We start from the raw sequence: 14,312 nt of genomic DNA, 5'->3' as shown, positions 1-14,312 counted from the left end.
GGGCCTGTTACTGCCGGGCCAGTGCCAGCTGAATGCTGGGGTAGCCCTGCTGATGGCTTTGTGGCAGAGAAAGGGGGAAAAAAAATTAGTAAACACCTTATTCAGATAATTCCAGATAGTGATAAATGCTTTGAAACAGACAGACAGAAGGTGATAAAAGATTTTGGCTCATTAGAAAAGGATGGTCAGGAAAGCTTCTCAAAGAGGAAAGGGCTAGACTGTTCCAAACAGCAGTAAGATGGAGCCAGCCCACAATGAGCAAGGAGAAAAGAATTCCAAGTAGAGGGGACTGTCAGTGCAAAGGCCCTGAGGCAGGGATGAGCGGGGCACACTCAGAGGCTCGTGGTTCCAGCAAAATGAGCAGGTGCAGAAGGGAGAGGGCTGTGGGAGAGGAGGTCAGAGAGGTGGGGAGCTCGAGTTTATTCTAAGATCCAGGGGCAGTTCCTTTGGAGGGCATCAAGCCTCAGATATGATCTGACTTATCTTTAAATTTTAAGAGAATGGAGAGACCAGCGTAGACAAGGGCAGTCAGTAAAGGCTTCACAGAAGAGTCAATGAAACCTTCTACCACAGGACCAAGGGTAAGTCTCCATCTCCTACCAGCAGTGAAAAATGCATCCCTTTAATATGGTTTCTCTCAAGAAGACAAGTGCATGCTCCCCAAGCACGGGAAATGAGGCTCGTCATCATTAAGTCATCGGGGAAATACAAATCAAAGCCACAGTGAAAAGAAAAAAAAAAAAAAAAAAAGCCACAGTGAGATGCTACTTCACATCCACGAAGGTGGCTGTCCTTAAAAAGAGTGTTGGTGAGGACACAGAGAGAGCGAAACCACACACAAGGTTGGTGGGAATGCAAGATGGCACAACCTGCTTCAGGGAATAGTTTCTTAAAAACTTGATTTAGGGGATCCCTGGGTGGCTCAGCAGTTTGGCGCCTGCCATTGGTCCAGTGCGCGATCCTGGAGTCCCGGGATCGAGTCCCACATCGGGCTCCCGGCATGGAGCCTCCTTCTCCTTCTGCCTGTGTCTCTGCCTCTCCCTATATATATATCTATCATGAATAAATAAATAAAATCTTTACAAAAAAAAAAACTTGATTTATCTGTGATCTAGCAATCCTTCTCCTAGATACCTACCCGTGAGAAATGAAAACATTGGTCCCCCTAAGGACTGCACATATGCTCCTGGTGGCGTTACTCACGGTGGCTACAGAGTGAAAACGACTCGCGGGCCATTAGCTGGGTGGTGGGCACACACGGCGTGGTCTCTCCACCTGTGTGCAGGAATAGCATTCAGCTGGAAAAAGGCATGAAACGCTGGCACGTGCTACAACCTCAGAAACATGCCAAGTGAAAGAAGCTACAGGCAAAAACACACATATTGTAGGATTTATATGACATGTCCAAAAAAGACCAATCTACAGAAACAGAAAGTAGGTTAGTGGTTGTCAGGGGCTGGGAGGAGGAAGGGGGAGTTACTGCAAACAGACATGAGGCATCTTGGTGGGGGACGGAGAGGCTCTAAAATTGGCTTGTGGTGGTGGCTGCACAGCTCTGCACATTTGCTAAAAAATCACCCAAGTGTACACTCACAATGAGCGTTCGTGGTATGTGCGTTACACCTCAGCAAAACTGTTCAAGGAGGTGCTTTCTCCTCCAGCACCTACTGGATTTTGTGCTCCACCATGGCAGGGACTGGCCCCTCTGTTTTAGCAGTGTCTCCAGCACCCAGAGCAGCCAGGCACCCAGTGAGCACCCAGTGACTCTGGTGCAACGAATGATTGAAGCCATTAAAGCAATGACCTTTAGCTGGGTGCGCAGCCCCCTGGGAGCTCCCTCCCTGTTTTCTCTCCCTCATCCCCCTACTTGAAAGACTTGCCTACACGGCTGATCTGCTTCCTCGTGGGTCTCTCTTCCACGCTGCAACCTTGCACTTCAGGGTTGTGAAGTCCCAGGGCACCTCTGGGTCTCAGCTCCATGACCCCATGCAACACTCACCCCTGGCTTCCATGATACGCTGTGCCCTGCCTGTTCCTGGGGGCTAGCCTGGGATGGCAGACCTCTGCCCTCAAGCCACCTGCTGGGGTAGCCTTCCCGTCTCCACGCCTCTCCACGCTGCCGAGGGCCCTCAGTTCTGTGTCATAGTCCAGCCTCAGCCCCTTGACTCCCGGTGTGACAGCCCACTGGCGTGTCCCCAAGACTCCTCGAGTTTGATATCTCTAAAACTACAGGTCCTCCTTCCCCTGAGCCCTGCTCCCCTGCAGAGCCCTGCCATGAAAGAACCTTCCAGAAACACGGGCATCCCCCTTGACACCTCGCTCCCACCTCCTCCTCACTCATCCCCCCAACAAGTCCTGCTGATGCTACTACTAAGCATCTCTTTTCTCTCCAGACCACCGCCTTCTGTCATCTAGATGACACTTCTCGGTTCTCCTTGCTGTACCCAGAGTGACTTCTTATAGGTTACAATGCTGTCTGTCGCAGCATCGGAAGCCAGGTGTGGGGAGCTCAGGCTAACAGCGCAGAGAGGAAGGGCATCAGAGGTGTTCCGTGCAGTGGAAGGAAGACCTGAACGGTTGGGCCTAGGGAAAGAGAGCAACTGGGCAGCCCCCAGACCCAGCCCTTGGAGCTCATGGTCCTTCTCTCAAGGGGACTCCACCTCAGCAACTCAGTCTCGAAGCCTCTCTGCTCTGGTTTCGACTGGGCCAGCTTGGGTGACGGGCCCGCTGGCAGCAGCAGTGCTCTTTCCAGACCCGAGGGAAACCACCTGTGCGTGGCCCTCCCCGAGCAGCTCGCAGGGCTCCCCTCATCCTGAACAGCGGTCCAGGCACAAGGGTCCTGACGTTTCCCGCTGGCCTGGGTGCTGCCCCGCTCTGCTCAGTCCCCCGCAGGACGCAGCTGCACCTGAGCACCTCCAACATGGGGTGGCTCAGTGGGAGAGCAGGGGGCGCCGCTGGCCGGGGAGCCGGATCAGCCTGGCTGGGGCCCCCGTGTGCGAACGAGGGTTTGCCCGTAAGTCAGCTTTCCTACAGGCTTGTTTTCATTCTCATCTTGAAAGCCCTGATTTTGGTTTAACCAGTCTGGGGTTCAGAAAGCAGTGACTTTCTCGCGACTCCCTACACAGAACCGTGACACGGTGGCAGTGTTATTTCCTGGCCATGGTAGCAGGACCTCACTGAACATATCCTGGGAAATACAGGTTTTTTTTTTTTTTTTTTTTTACAAGATTTTACTTATTTATTCACGAGAGACACAGAGAGAGAGGCAGAGACACAGGCAGAGGGAGAAACAGGCTCCCTGCGGGAAGCCCCATGCGGGACTCGATTCCAGAACCCCGGGGTCATGTCCTGGGCTGAAGGCAGATGCTCAGCCACTGAGCCGCCCAGGGGTCCCTACAGCTGACTCTGAAAATGCGGAGGCTCAGGGTGCAGACAACCCCCCTCCTGCCATGCAGTTGAAAATTCACCTGTAACTTCAGACTCTCCAAAAACTGAACTATTTATAGCCTGTTGTTGACCAGAGATCTTACCAGTAACAGAAACAAGTTGAATAGCACCTATTCTGTTACGTGTCTTATATACAGTATTCTTGGGGTGCCTGGGAGGCTCAGTCGGTGAAGCGTTTGCCTTTGGCTCAGGTCATGATCCCAGGGTCCTGGGATGGAGTCCCTTGTGGGGCGCCCTGCTCAGCGGGGAGTCTGCTTCTCCCTCTGCCTGCCCCTCCCCCTGCTTGTGCTCTCTTTCCATCAAATAAATAAAATCTTAAATATATATATATATATATATACACACACAGATATATGTATACTGTATTCTTTCAACAAAGTCAGCTAGAGAGAAGAAAACGTTATCAAGAAAACCACAGGAGAAAACACGCAATGTATAGACCGAAAAACAAGCCCCTTGTAATTGGACCCGCACAGCTCAAGGGTCAGCTGTACTTTCCTTTCCTCGATTTCCTAATATTTTTTTTTCTTTTTTCCATTTCCTAATGTTGACTTAACTCCACCTTCAAGGCTCAAGCCCCCTGCACACTTCCGCCCCCTGCTGGGCAACTGGGAATTGCTCCAGGCTCTGAAGACCTCCCCCATCCCAGGTGTGCGGAGGCCACTCCTGCACCCCAGCCTCCCACCTGCACACGCGCAGCCTGCATTCACGTCCTCAGCTTGTCGCTGCTGGGCTTCCCTCCAGCCTCTTCCCACCTCGACCGTCCTCTGAACCGCCCCCCAGACTCATGTCTCTAAGAACACTGATCTAGTCACTCCTCAAAAACATTCAGTGGCTCCCTAGTACCTATGGAATTGATCCAAATTTTTTTTGATCCAAATTCTTAAAAACAAACAAACAAACAAAAAACAAAAACAAAAACAAAAACAAATTATTTAGCTTGGCATCCAATACCCTCCATAATACGGCCCCGAACCATCTTTCTGAAATTACGTCTCACTCTTCCCCTGCCTTCCACGCAGTTTCCACCCACTCCTCAAGGTACAGCTCGAGCTGCTCCTCCTCCAGGAAGCCACCTGGGATCACCACTCCTGGGGCATGTGTGGCCCCTGCCGCTTCTCTGGCGCGGAGCCTATGCGGTCTTTATCATCGCTGCACGTGCCTAGTCTTTAGGAGAAATAGCTTGTGAGCTCCTCGAGGGCAGCCACCAATTCTTCAAACAAAAGCTGTAGCAGAAATGTGAACTACGGGTGTTCTGGCACTTTCGCAACCATTACCTTCCCTTCCTCCTGACGCCGCGTGAGGTAGGCGGCCACAGGCTATGACTTCTGCGGCGGCCACCGGAGGAAACGGAGGAAACGGAGCTCCGAGAAGCTGCAGGAGTTCCTCACAGTCACACAGCAGCCTAGCGGCGGGGCCGGTGAGGAGGCCCGGCTCTCCTGCTGCCGTCCTGCTCCATTGACCCTCGCGGCCTCCCTTGTGCGTTTCTCACGTCCCAAACCTTATCCACGGAGAGTGACACGACAGCCAGTATCTATCGATTATAATCCTTAGTATCAGCCCCCCGATACTGTCCCGCTGCCATAGTGACCTGGTGTTTCCGGTGCCCCCACGGCAGGCAGCACCCTGTGCTGGAAAGAGCTGCCGGGAGGTCCACGTGCCAGGTCCCAGGGGAGCCTCTGGCCTCCAAGAGCTGTGTGACCTTGGGAAGCCCCCCGACCCCAGGGAGGGACTGGGCCGCACCCCGCGGCTCTTAGATTACGGGCTGGGATATTTTTTATTATTATTTTTCGGAACAGGCCCTTAAGACTTTGCGAGAAAACAATCCGTAAGCTAAGTGGCTACTCGGCTGCCGTCCCCACAGAGAGCGGGGCGTGGAGCCCCCCCCCCGCGCAGGGCAGCCCCTGGCTCGTCCCTCCCTCCCTGCTCAGCGCCCCTGCAGCACCCGAGAGGAGGGGAAAATGTGTTTAGCACATTAAATGTGTAAACACATTTAGGGAAACAGGGCCTCCGCCGACCTCGGGAAAGAAGTCAGGCTCCATGGTTCGCCACCTCGAGACTGATGAAATCTGCCGTGTGAGACGGTTCCACGTCTCTGTGTTCTCTGTTCTCCCCACCAGGCCTGGAGGGGCGGCCACCACGGCAGCGGGGCGCACAGCAGGAGGGTTACAGAGGACTCATGGGGTGTTGGGCAAGGGCTGGGGGCCGTGGGGTGGGGGGGCCTGAGGAGGCAGGCTCTGCTCCGGACTGGACGCCGTCGCCGTCGGGAAGGGGGCTTCTCGATAACCCATAACCCTGGCCCGGGGCCGCCTGGCTGGCTCAGTCGGTACAGCGTGTGACTCCTGATCTTGGGGCCGCGAGTTCGGGTCCCACGCTGGGCACAGAGCTTCCTCAAAACAAACAAATCAATAACCCCTAGTCCACAGGGCCTGGAGCCGGCTGGAGCTGGGGCTGGGGAAGCAGAGCCTGCAGCCGGGCCCGGGAGGGCGGGGAAGGTCTGGTCAATGTTCGTGCTGTCATCGTGTTCAGTGATGACCAGGCCTCTTCTCTTTGCCTTGATTATTGTCAGAGGGGCCTTGTCCAATGTTGATATTCTGTGCCATTGCTCACGTTCCACATGAGGACACTGGGCTGTGACGACAAGCCAACCCCTGGCTGCCAGGGCTACTTTCTGACCCTTGGGGATGACGTCAGGGGACAGAAGGCCTCCGCTCCCTCCAGCTGGAATAGCTCCTGCTGCCGCCTTCCTCACCCCTGGATGACTGGCTGGGGACCGCCCAGGCCAGCAGGGCCTGGGGCCTGGGACAGAACGTGAATGAGGCAGCCACGGGCCTCTACCCCGTGCGGGGGTGGCCGGGGGCACTCCTGGAACTCCGTGCCGGGCCAGCTCACTGTTCCAGCCAGAGCAGGAGTGAGGCCAGGTGTGAGCTGCGGCAGTGGCGACAATGGGAGACACCCCAGCAGGAGAGAGCCCTCACGATCCCTCTTCTCAGGAGGCATCTGGGTATCTTCACCTGATGCTTCACGTGTGCTCCTGGGAAAAGCAGCTCTAGGGGGAGGGGAGGGGAGGAGAGGGGCTGGAGGCAGTGGAGGATGGGGGAATGAGCTGGGGCAGAGGTGACAGTGGGGACCAAAGGCAGGACAGAAAAATCACGAAGACTCCGTTCCCGTCTGGAATTCAAAGGTGAGGGAAGGGGATCCCTGGGTGGCGCAGCGGTTTAGCGCCGGCCTTTGGCCCAGGGCACGATCCTGGAGACCCGGGATCGAATCCCACGTCGGGCTCCCAGTGCATGGAGACTGCTTCTCCCTCTGCCTATGTCTCTGCCTCTCTCTCACACTGTGTGCCTATCATAAATAAATACAAATTAAAAAAAAAAAAAAAAACTTAAAAAAAAAAAAAAAAACAAAGGTGAGGGAGGGGGAAGCATTGAGAATGGGCCTGAGTCAGACACCAGAGCACAAAAGCACCAGTGATCAGTGGACTAGTCCCAGCTGCAGGCGGCATGGTGCCATTACTGTCACTTAGGCAGGAAGTCCCCCCACCCCCCATAGTATCAGCAATCATAGTCACACATAGTGATCACACTACCAAACACCCCCCAGAACACTCTTTCTCCGAAGTGTCTAACTTGGTGGGACGCTCAGGTGAGAGCTAACCAGAGAACAGGGGCGCTCACAGCTGGGCTGGGCCACCAGGTGGGGAGGCGGGAGCCTAGGACAGTGGGGGCGTGAGGCATAACCCTTCTCCAAGAACACACTCCAGAAGACACCCGTGCTAAGAGTCTTCATCGTAAGGCTAGGCAGGCTGAGGGCTGAGGCAGCAAACCTGAGAGAGAACAGGGTGCCAGCTCCCTGGAGCTCTCTCCTCCCTTACCCCCTGTATTGGTTTTCTAGGGCTGCTGTAACAAATTACCACACATCTGGTGGCCTGAAACAGCAGAAATTTATTCTCTCCCAGTTTTGGAGGCCAGGGTCCGAGATCACAGTGCTTTCAGGGTAGGTTCCTCCTGAGGGAGGATTCTGGGGGAGTGTTCTTTCCTCTCTTCCAGCTTCTGGTGGCTGCCAGCTTGCTTGGCGCTCTGTAGCTAGTGACTGCGTCACCCCTTGCCTCTGTCTTCATCTTCACATGGCCTGTGTGTCTGTGTGTCTCTCCTCTGATAAGGACGCCAGTCATTAGATTTAGGGTCCACCCTAACCCGAGATGGTTTCATCTTGAGATCCTTAATTACTTACACCTACAAAGACCTGTCTCCAAATAAGGTCCCCTTCTGAGCTTCCGGGTTGACACGAATTTTGGAGGCACACTAACCAAACCATTGCACCCGTCAAGGAGTCTCACCACTGATGTTGCTCGACGGTGAGGTCCTAAAGATGAAGTAGACCCAGGGACCAGGTCTGAAGCCCTAAGTAGCACTAGGGGCTACTCAGTGGGTGTCAGGTGCTCCAAGGAAGCTGCTGCTGCCACCCACAGGGCTACCATCTTGGTCAAGTCTCCAGTATCCCAGGATAGATGGCCACAAGGACCAAGGCCAGCAAGGTCCCACTGGCCCCTGCCACCAGAGTTCTATGGGGATGCCTGGTGTCCCTGCCTAAGAAGCTGCTGCCAGGGGTGGTCAGTGAGGCCCGCTACACGGCCACCAGGGCTACATGGTCACCTGGGCCATCTGCCCAGCCACCTCTGAAGCCCCTTCCAAGCTACAGCTTCCTCACCCCAGAATCCTGGAAGGAGACTTTGCTCAGGTCTCTGAAGATCCACCTGAGGACTCAGAAAGAGAATGTGGGCTCTAAAAGGAGCTATTGGGCAGCATTTTTATATGAGAAAAATCAAGGGAGCTAAATTTGAAAAAGGATAAAAAAAAGGACAAAAGGAAGTGGCAGGCAGGGGAAGCCTGTGGCTCCCTACAGGGGACATCTCAGACCCCCAGGCCCTGTTTCTGCTCAAGAAGCACCAGCCATGAGGGGAGTGAGCATGAGACGGACCGCTTTGAAAGCTCCCAGGCACAAAAATATGGAAATGCTATTTTTAACTTAAAAGCGTATGAGATACAATATAGTTCAGTTGGGGTAAGTCAGAAGACATAATAATACATCATCTCCCCAAATGAGAAACAGGAAACAAAACTGGATGATGCTCCTGTGGCCTCATAATGGAACCTGAAATGCCCAGAGAGCACTCTGGTTAGGCACAGCACCTGTTAAATAACACAGTGGACACCCTGTGGGTGCCTGGTCGCTGAGCGGTCCCAGGTGCTGAGCCCAACCAGGTGCTGGGCCCAAAGACAAGCTGGCCTGGGTCCCCACAGCAGACCCTCCGCTGCCTCCCTGGCCCAGGGGAGGCTGACAGGCTGAGGATGGGGAGACCAAGGGCCAGGTGGCCAGGTGGCTTGGAGGAAGCACCATGGCCAGCAGTAGAGCTGGAAACGGTCCTCAGAGGGAAGAGAGATGGCCAGGCAGGGAAAAGTCAGGTGAATCTAGGGCTGGTGGACAAAGTGTGTACGGAGGGCCTCCCGAATCTTCCCAAGGACAATAGGCTTTTTGTCCTTTGGGGAGTGAGCTGAAGAACCACCACACGTTGGGGAGAAATGGCCCCAAGTTAAAAAAAATCCTGCTGGCCTGAGGTTGGAGCCTGACTGGGTGGGAGGGGGCTCGTCAGGAGTCCAGGGGGGAGGCCCAGGGGAAGAAGGAGGCTGAGTGAGGAGGCTGTCACCAGGCTTTGGGGCCGTGGAGTGGGGGAAGGGGGACACTTAGGAGACACCTTGGTTCCCAGCTTGAGCAGCCACCAAGGAATACAGGGGAACAGCCCACCTGGCAAGCAGGCAAATGACGAATTTGCTCTGGAGCCCTGGGCCCAGTGACGAACAGCGTTTATAATCCACGAATTTCCATGGCCTGCTTCGGCCATCGCACTCTTCCCACTCATGTGTGTTCTGGAAGCGTTCAGAGGAAACATCTGCCCCAGAACATGACATCACTAATGTAACAGTCAATATTTGACAGAAATCTATTTAGCAGACGCTGGCTCTCACCTAGCAACCCGCTCATCGGCAAACGGAACACCTCACTCCTGACAATGGAGTTGCCCTTCGTGCTCTGACTGAGGTCAACAAGGAATTCCCAATTGGGGACTCCACCCTTCTCCCAGAGACACTGAGACACTGAGAACCAAACTAAAGCAACAGGACTGAGACACTGGGATGTAGGAAGCAGTGGGTGGAAAAGCTGTGTGCAGAAGCCAGGGGTGGAGGCCATCGACCACGTGGGTTCTGCCCTCCTGGGTAAGACGACGCAGGCGAGCCCTGGTGCCAGCGGGGCAGGCCGGACCCGGTGCCGTGGCACTGGCTCTTTCTGAGGCAGATATAATGAATCCAAAGATCCACTGGACAGGCCTTGAGACACACAAATAAATGGCAAAGCCAGGCCTCCAGCCCAGGTCTGACTCAAACTCAGGGCCACACCCGCCATCAACACTGGACCTAAAATCAAGGGCTGCACAGATCAGGTCATTAGGACGGAGCGATCTAGGGACACCTGGGTGCTCAGCGGTTGAGCACCTGCCTTCGGCCCAGGGTGTGATCCCGGAGTCCCGGGATCAAGTCCTACATCGTGCTCCTCGCATGGAGCCTGCTTCTCCCTCTGCCTGTGTCTCTGCCTCTCTGTGTCTCTCATGAACAAATAACATCTTAAAAAAAAAAAAAAGACAGTGACTGAAGCATCAGTGAACAGTAGCGTCAAGTATGACCATCAGGAAAAAGCTATTACTAAAAGTAGCCCGCCTCTCAGGGGTTGTGGTTGCTCAGTCACTCTCCCCAACTGACTCAGGGCTTCCCAATATTCCTGTAGGTCACTCAGTGTCCAGGGCGGCTGCACGTCAACACCCCCCCACCCCAGGAGCTGGGCCCGGCTGCCGGCTGCCAATGACGCTTACCTCTGGTCTGCAGCAAACCCAGATGCTGACGTCAGATGAGCCACACGGCGGGAACTGTCTGGGCTCATCTGACAGACCCAGCTACAAAAGCGACGTCATGGAACAGAGGCTGGTCTCTTTTGGCAGCACCGACACAGAGGCCTCTGTAAAGACCAGTTCCCGACAAACATTTCCAGTTGCCGGTCTTCCTCAGAGTCGTTGTCCAGGGAAAGGGGACGGCGCCACAACGGCTGTCAGGTGAGATACCTCGTTTTCCCACAGCAGTGTGACTCTGTAAGATCTTCAGGTTTCGTTTTTAAGTCGGCGCAATCGTGTTTTAAAAGGTGAACACCTCGTAATAACCTACGTCACACGCTGAGGCTGTTATTCTCTGCGGAAAGAGCTAGTTTCGTACATTTGTGAACCAGTTCTTCCGGCCCTGATGAAACAGAAATGTGACGCTGTGATTTAGAATAAGAAATATAGATTGGGTCTTTGTCCCCGTTCCTGTCACGCAGTTCCTAAAACCCCTGTAAGTTCCGTTCCAAGAGGGCCACCCTCTCGGGTCCCCTCTCTTCGGGAGCTTTGTACTATCGCTCAATAAACTTTGCTGCCCACTAAACAGAAAAACAATTTTGCTTTCCAAGAGCTACAGGGACAGCTTTTCATTATAATGTTTAGTTTTGTTCCCAGTTCCTGAAATAGCTCCACGTAGTAAAGGAGAAGGGGGCGTCTTCCATGATTCCTAACAAGCTGCTTGCCACCAAGCCAGGTTGTGCTAAGGGCTGACCAGTGGCTGTAGCTCCCAGGTAGCAGCTTTCCCTTGTAAGACACTCCCTTAACCTTCCAAAGAAGTGCCTTTATTTATTTACAGGGCTTAGGAAAGGAAAAAAAAAAAAAAAAAGCTCTAGAAAAAGGAAATTCCAAAATAGGCCCAGGTGCAGTATCTGGCAGGGTCTGGGTCGCAGTCTCTTGCGCTTACTGGTGGTCACTTCCAGGTTGTGAGGACAGTTCTCCCCGAGTCTCTTGATCGGCCCCCTTTGGGCCCCAGCGACTGGCCCTGACGACTTCTCAGCTCTCTGTCGGCCCCGTCACCTTGCGCCAGCTCCTCATCGTAGCTGGAAACAGAGGAACATCTTCAGGACTTGGGAGTGGCAGGGGCAGGCCGAGCTGCAGTGTGCAAATCCCACGTCGCCCAGGGAAGCGGCCCGGCCCCCACCCTGCATGCCCCCAGCCTGCCAGCCCACCAAACACTGCCTGAGCCCACAGAGCTGACTGGTACAGCCTTGTTAAAGTATTTTCATGAACTGTCCCCGGTTCCCACAGTTGGTTGACATTTTATAAAGGCTACCAGATGGAAGTGGGCAGTGACCCCAAAGGAAACATGAATGAGACACCAGGGTGGTGTGGAAATAAACGGACGTCTGGAAATACTTTTACACACAGCATCTGCGGGCGGGTAGGACTGACCCCATTTCAGATGGGGAACAGGGTGTGAATGACCCACCCGGGAGGAGAGGGCCAGGACAGGGAGAGCAGTTCATCCACAAGAAAGGCCAGATCCAGCCCCTACCAGCTGAGGACCACGCTGCCCCTCCCCACTAAGTTATGCCCCCGGCCTGTGGAGTGTTAAGGCACGACCTGCGTAGGAAACAGCCTGGGCTCTTGCCTCAGAAAGAATGGAGCAGGAGGCTGGGGTGCCCCTGCCTGATTATGGCACCTGGGTAGTCCCCGGCCTCTCTCGCCACGGTGAGCCCCCTCTTATGGGGCCGATGAGGGTGCAGAAGTATCACTGCCCACCTGTAGGCCCTGGCAGGTGCAGGCTTTGGCGAATGGAGTCCCCTGTCCCCACGGTGACTTCACATCAACCTCCTGACTGATCCATACTTCCTATCTGAGACTTGGAGAGGTTTACTCGGTGTCCTGAGGTCACAGGGCCCAGATGGGGCAGACGTGGGGTCAGGTAAAACCCAAAACTTCAGATTCCTAGATGGGGCAGACGTGGGGTCAAGTAAAACCCAAAACTTCAGATTCCTAATTTGGAACTTTTTACCCTGTGGATCAGGAGTGTGAAAAGCCTTTCTGTTCACTATGAAACGTCATTCCGAGGTGTCATTTGGTGGCCACACCTTGAATGAGGATCATTGAAGAGCACATTCATGTCAAATGCAAAAGGTACTAAGATGCTCAGTTATGTTGCACTGGCTGAGTTTTGCTGACTTCTAGAAAAGGGTCTATTTCCGTTAGACATTTATTCCCAGAATTATAATCTGCAGGGTGAGTGTGGTGTGGGATAGAAGCTTTAGAAGGTGACGCCAGATTTTCTGCACTGTACTTCTGGTGGCAAACGGGGGGCCAAAAGGGAAGGGCAAGGAGGCAGGAGGCCAGCTTGTTGACCATTATGCACACGGCAGGCACTACGGGGTTTCCCTCTGCCAGGTGGGGATCAGGGCAACAACAGAGGGCCCTCCTCCCCCCACCTCCCCAAGGAGAGATGACACTGGAGGGTCTGCCTGTAGGGGCCCCTCCCCACACCAAGGACTGCTAGAGCCCCTGGGCTCCCCATTCACATGTTAGCAACTCCCCCGTTAGCACTGTGCTGCTGGTTCTGCGTCTCCATAGCTGACCTGAGGACTGCAGTGACCCCATTTGTCTGGTTTACAGTTGCCCCCGGCACCGCACTCCTGGGTGAGTGTGCAGTAAGGATCTCCTGAATGATGGGGGGTAGGTGGGGGGAAGGATCACAAAGGGTTACCAGTCTCATTGTGGGTTTGGCAAGCGGCTGGCATCTGGGACGGGCTGTTCCCAGGGGCAGAGTGGCCCCCCACTGAGCTAATGTGGAGGAGAATCAGGCAGGATGGCCGTCTAGGCCCCTTCCCATTCTAGCAGGCTTTCCTCCTGGCTTTCTGACAAGCAGATTGCACTCATTGGCAGGGCTCATATAGTAGCATTTTGTTTTGTTTTTTAAGATTTATTTACTTTTTATGCAGAGAGAGTGTGAGGGAGGAGGGGCAAAGGGAGAGAGAGAATCTCAAGCAGACTCTGTGCTAAGTACGGAACCTGATGAGGCTCCATCTCACGATCATGGCCCTGAGATCACAACCCGAGCCGAAACCGAGAATTGGACACTTAACTGCCTGAGCCACCTAGGCGCCCCTGGACGAGTGTCTCAAAGGCTGTACGACCATACCCAGCACATACATACATACATTCATTTTATTATTTATTTATTTATTTATTTATTTATTTTTATTTATTTATTTTTACCCAGCACCTTTAGACCAGGGCCCTGGAGGCTGCAGGCGCAGAGGGCCGGGATTCATGGCTTGATGGCCAGGACAGCCATCAGGGCAACAGGAGTGCCTGTTTCTGGGGGCCAGCACCAGTGGTGTGACCTTGGGCCATTAAGTGGCAGCCTGGCCTCCTCCTCTTGCTGCTGGCACCCTCTGGAGACTGCTGTGAGCTCTCCATGGAAGGCCGAGCACCCAACATGGTGGAGTCAGGGCCCTCCCTCCCCACGCAGCACAGCCACCGCTGCAAGAGGCCGTGGCTGTGAGCCAAAAGCAGGATTCCCGACGATGAGGTCATCTGAAGCCCTGGGAGGAGTCCTGAGTGGAAGTGCCTGGAACTATCAGCTCTGACTGGAGCCTTCTTTACTCACAGGAGTGAGGACAGGGCAGCTGAGTGGGTGGGGGGGACCTTTTTGTCTCGTCAACAGCAGTGAGGCTCTGACCTCTGCGTCTTATACTGGAAATAGGGTGTCTGTGGCCTCCCTTGAGGCCCCGACGGGCTCCCGACAGCCCCGCCTGCCCACCACCCTGGCTGGTCGGAGGGAGATCCACCAAGGACCTCAGACTCCTGGCAGGAGGCAAGATTCCTCCACACACCCCGTCCCTGTCGCAGAGGCTGTCAGGGCTCAGCCACCATCTCCTTCACGTCACCCCGCACCTCCCACGCTGCC

General features: G+C 54.5%; 1 protein-coding gene and 1 long non-coding RNA gene across 13 annotated transcripts in view; one reads left to right on the top strand and one right to left on the bottom strand.

Annotated features, from left to right (window-relative positions):
* The window catches only part of TTLL1 (TTL family tubulin polyglutamylase complex subunit L1), a 46,511-nt gene that overhangs the window by 2,933 nt on the left and 29,266 nt on the right, over positions 1 to 14,312 (bottom strand). For 7 of the 12 annotated variants that reach the window (XM_072843639.1, XM_072843640.1, XM_072843636.1 and 4 more), the window contains 3 exons: positions 11,334 to 11,469; positions 9,253 to 10,790; positions 1,139 to 7,601 (listed from right to left, as the gene is read on the bottom strand). In XM_072843639.1, coding sequence (XP_072699740.1) covers positions 11,340 to 11,469 — 130 coding nt within the window. In that variant the 3' untranslated portion in view covers positions 1,139 to 7,601; positions 9,253 to 10,790; positions 11,334 to 11,339. Of the gene's footprint in view, positions 1 to 1,138; positions 7,639 to 9,252; positions 10,791 to 11,189; positions 11,470 to 12,151; positions 12,338 to 14,312 lie in introns of those variants that run through there. The other 5 variants (XM_072843633.1, XM_072843634.1, XM_072843635.1 and 2 more) reach the window with 5 other exon arrangements.
* LOC140642714 (uncharacterized) lies at positions 9,270 to 11,782 on the top strand. Its single transcript, XR_012039136.1, has 3 exons — positions 9,270 to 9,722; positions 10,288 to 10,609; positions 11,350 to 11,782. It is a non-coding gene; the product is annotated as an uncharacterized lncRNA (long non-coding RNA).

Source organism: Canis lupus, chromosome 11, assembly GCF_048164855.1.
Source record: "Canis lupus baileyi chromosome 11, mCanLup2.hap1, whole genome shotgun sequence".
NCBI classification, from domain to species: domain Eukaryota; kingdom Metazoa; phylum Chordata; class Mammalia; order Carnivora; family Canidae; genus Canis; species Canis lupus.
This window is presented reverse-complemented; position numbering and strand designations above follow the sequence as displayed.